Genomic DNA, 4049 nt, shown 5'->3' on the forward strand with positions numbered 1-4049 from the left:
TTAGCCTAAGGACATTTGTTCCATTCACTGTATTGTGCTGTTGTACCTGAGAGTAAAATGCTGTTTGCAGTAATTCTGAGCTTCATCTTGTTAGTGAACTGATCAATTTTACTTTGAAGAGAATGAATATATAAAAAATTGCACCTTTTTACTCAGCAGTTCCATTCCTTGGGGATAAAACTGTGATTTACCTCAATCACACAAATATGTATTTTTTACAAAATCTTTTATTATTTGTCAAAACCAAGAGTAAGCAGAGAACATAACTAAATTCTGTCCTCAGCATTTCATCTTTCAGAGTGAAAATGTCGCTGCAGATGGAAGCCAAGAGACCAGCACAGCAATCAGCACGACAAGCAGTCCTCCATCCCTAACCAGCTGCATCATGGTATAATTTCTTGCCTTTGGTCCACATCCCTGGGATCTAAACCACTCCACCACTTCATCCAGGCTGTACTGCTGGGGCTCATAGCCCAGCTCCTCCCTGGCCTTCTCCATGCTGAAGTAGTGTGTGACACCAGTTTTGTAAACCTCCGTGCGAGTGAGGAGGGGCTGGAAGTTATAAACGCGCCCCACAAGAAAATGAACTATTTCAGTGAGGAATGCAAAAAAATAGACAAGGGAGAGGGGAAGGCGCCAGGTTGGGAATTTGTAACCCAAACCTTCCACTAGTGGTCGGAAAAATTCAAAGTTATTTACAGGCTTGCCATCAGAAATAAAATAGGCCTGGCCTGCAGCAATGTGCTGCTTGCTGGCTCTGAGTGCCTCAGAGGCAAGGACATGAGCCTGGACCAGGTTGTCCACGTGTACAAACTCTACCAGGCTCAGAGGGTCTCCATACACAAATTTAAACAGTCCCCTTTCAATGTAGCTGACTATTCTTGGCAGGTGTCTCTGCTCCCCAGGCCCGTAGATCCCTGCTGGCCGGAGAGCACAGGTCCTCAGGACACCTCTCCCATTTCCCAGCTCAGCACCGTTTGCCTCCAGCACCTTCATTTCAGCTAAAGATTTGGTTCGGGAGTAGTGATCGGGGTGAAGGTGCAGAGGTAGATAAGGCAGAGACTCGTCCCCATTTTCTATAATCTGGCCTCCAAATATCACGTTGTAGGTACTTGTATAAACCAGGCTCGACACTCCCCTGCTCTTGCAGGCCTGGATGACATTTTCTGTTCCTTTCACGTTAACATCTTCTATAAGTTTTCGGTTCAGCTGCTCCCTGCCAGACATTCCATAGGAAGCGATATGGAATACGCAGATTACATCTCTGACAGCTTCTTCCACTTCAGACAGGCAACAGATATTCCCCTGCATGAACTTTATCCCTTCTGGCACGGTTTGAAGTGGCTTCACGACATCAAAGAGGATCACATCGACTCCCTTTTGATATATGGCACAACCTAAACTGAAACATGACAGAAACCATACGTTAGGATACAGCAGCATGGTGCATGAAACATCTCACCTGGAAGGGAGAGAGGACTGTTAACTGTTTTTATGCTGATTATTTTTCTGATCGTAGTCTTTTAAATGCTCAGCCTCCACTATAGGGAAGATTCAGCTGTGATAGTTTAGGTACTGAGCAGATTTCTCACATTCCATCAATATTTGGAGGAAAAAAAGAAAAAAGAAGCAGAACTGCTGTAAATGAAAGTTCTGAAGAAAAAGAACCAAAGTTCTGTCCTCTTCAGATCAGCAACTTTTAGATGTGCAACTATTGCCAAATATTTAAAAAAACCCAAAACCTTTACTTGTTTTATCTTACTGCTTTTGTGCCATCCTAGTTTCAGCAAAATAACACGTTGGTTTTCGCTGTTGTGTTAGAAATTTATGGAGGAGTGGGCCAGATGCTTGTAAGCTGCTATGAATGCTTTGCCACATGTCTACATTTTACTCCAAGTCACAGGTATTGACACAAAGTGTAACTCTGGTGTTTCTCTTCTCCTTTCCTACATTTTTTATGTCTGTTGTGCTTTAAGGGCATGAGAATGGAGGGGAAAATCAAGCAGAAGTCAGATAGGCATCTCCTGAGATTTTTTTCTTTCCTTCCCCTGACTTGAAATTTACTTTATTTTCTGGTCCTGACTGTGATTTCTCTTCCCTCTGTTAGCAGTTATAGTCTAGGGCTCAGAATAGGATTTTTTTCTTTACAGGGTCTGCAGAGCCAGCTACAGCAAGGGAAAATAGGTTTCACTGAAATGAGCACCTTATTAACAACCCTAATACTAAGCCATCACTGTTCGTGAAAATAATATATTCTTGAGTGTTCAGCTGGAGTTGTTAATCTATGGAACTAAGCACACGTGTAACTATTTGCATTTCAAAAGAAAAATGTGTGTACAAGTGTAGGCTTGTCCTTCAGAGCAGGCTGATCGAGATCCCACCCCTCTACAGAGGTGCGCACACAGGTAAATGTCTGCCAGGCATTTGGAAACGGGATACTAAACAGAGTAACTGAGGTTCTTTAAAACGGAGACCCCGATGAACCAGAAGATGGGATCAACTGGATCAGGTGTCTCAGGCCCAAAGGTCTCCATTCTACAGATGGATACAAATGTAAGCAACCGCTTACATTCATTCCTGTATGTAATAACTATTTAATGCACTAACCGGAAGCCGAAATAACCCCCTCCTCCAGTTATGAGGACTCTTTCCTTGGCAGCGTTTCCTTCTTCCATCCTCTTTCCTTCCGCACCGTGCGCTGGAACTGACCTACAAAACACACGGCAAGCACACCCATTACAACCAGTCCTCGTTCCAGCACGGGCGCACATTCCCGTCCCTATTCCCTGCTCTTTGACCGCATCCCTGCGCTGCCCCGGCCGGCGGGGCCGTGTCCCACCGGGATCCCCCGTACCTGCAGCGCTGCCGGATCGCCGGGGCGGTGCCGAGCCGGGAGACCGAGCCGGGAAAGGGAGCCGGGAAAGGGAGCCGGGAAAGGGAGGCAGGAAATGGAGCCGGGAAATGGAGCCGGGAAAGGGAGGCAGGAAAGGGAGCCGGGAAAGGGAGGCAGGAAAGGGAGCCGGGAAAGGGAGGCAGGAAAGAGAGCCGGGAAAGGGAGGCAGGAAATGGAGCCGGGAAAGGGAGGCAGGAAATGGAGCCGGGAAAGGGAGGCAGGAAAGGGAGGCAGGAAAGAGAGCCGGGAAAGGGAGGCAGGAAATGGAGCCGGGAAACGGAGCCGGGCGGGGCGGGGACGGCCCGAGGTGGCGGCGCGGCGCTCGGGCTGTGCCGCCCCGGGGCTGTGCCGCCCCGGCCAGCCGTGCTCCTGGGGATTCCGAGCCGGGCCGCTGGTGCTGCTGCCCTGCCCTCGCAGCCTGAGGCGCTCTGGAACGGGGCTGGCGGCTCGGTGGTGAAATCAGAGCCTGTCCCGGCGCCGTGTTCGTTCCGCAGCCCCCGGCATCGACCCGGGTCGGGGCAGCCGTGGGAGAACTCGGGGGTGATGGTGGCTGGGAGCTGGACCGGACCCGGGCTGATCCCCCCGTACCCCGGGCTGAATCCCCCATGCCCCAGGCTGAATCCCCCCGTACCCCGGGCTGAATCCCCCCGTACCCCGGGCTGAATCCCCCATGCCCTGGGCTGAATCCCCCTGTACCCCGGGCTGAATCCCCCATGCCCCAGGCTGAATCCCCCCGTACCCCGGGCTGAATCCCCCCGTACCCCGGGCTGATCCCCCCGTACCCCGGGCTGATCCCCCCGTACCCCGGCCCTGAACCTCCTGTCCCCCGGCCCTGAACCCCCGTATCCCGGGCTGATCCCCCCATACCCCGGGCTGAATCCCCCCGTACCCCGGGCTGAATCCCCCCATACCCCGGGCTGATCTCCCATACCCCGGGCTGAATCCCCCCGTACCCCGGGCTGATCCCCCCGTACCCTGGCCCTGATCCCCCCGTACCCCGGCCCTGACCCCCCGTACCCCGGGCTGATCACCCATACCCCGGGCTGAATCCCCCCATACCCCGGGCTGAATCCCCCCGTACCCCGGGCTGAATACCCCCATACCCCGGGCTGATCCCCCATACCCCGGGCTGATCCCCCATACCCCGGGCTGATCC

The 4049-nt window shown here is 52.4% G+C and overlaps 1 protein-coding gene across 2 annotated transcripts; it reads right to left on the reverse strand.

Annotated features, from left to right (window-relative positions):
* Positions 1 to 209: 209 nt before the first annotated feature.
* Positions 210 to 3262, reverse strand: SDR42E1 (short chain dehydrogenase/reductase family 42E, member 1). Of its 2 annotated transcripts, XM_077786378.2 has the most exons (3): positions 2855 to 3262; positions 2608 to 2709; positions 210 to 1402 (listed from the first exon to the last, which is right to left on the reverse strand). In XM_077786378.2, the coding sequence occupies exons 2-3, from the start codon at positions 2673 to 2675 to the stop codon at positions 295 to 297; spliced, it is 1176 nt and encodes a 391-aa protein (XP_077642504.1). In that variant the 5' UTR covers positions 2676 to 2709; positions 2855 to 3262; the 3' UTR covers positions 210 to 294. The 2 variants fall into 2 exon arrangements, with proteins under 2 accessions (XP_077642504.1, XP_031361722.2); XM_031505862.3 differs by lacking the exon at positions 2855 to 3262 and having other exon boundaries at positions 2608 to 2842.
* Between the last annotated feature and the right edge of the window lie 787 nt (positions 3263 to 4049).

Source organism: Lonchura striata, chromosome 11 (assembly GCF_050655825.1).
Source record: "Lonchura striata isolate lonStrDom1 chromosome 11, ASM5065582v1, whole genome shotgun sequence".
NCBI classification, from domain to species: Eukaryota; Metazoa; Chordata; class Aves; order Passeriformes; family Estrildidae; genus Lonchura; species Lonchura striata.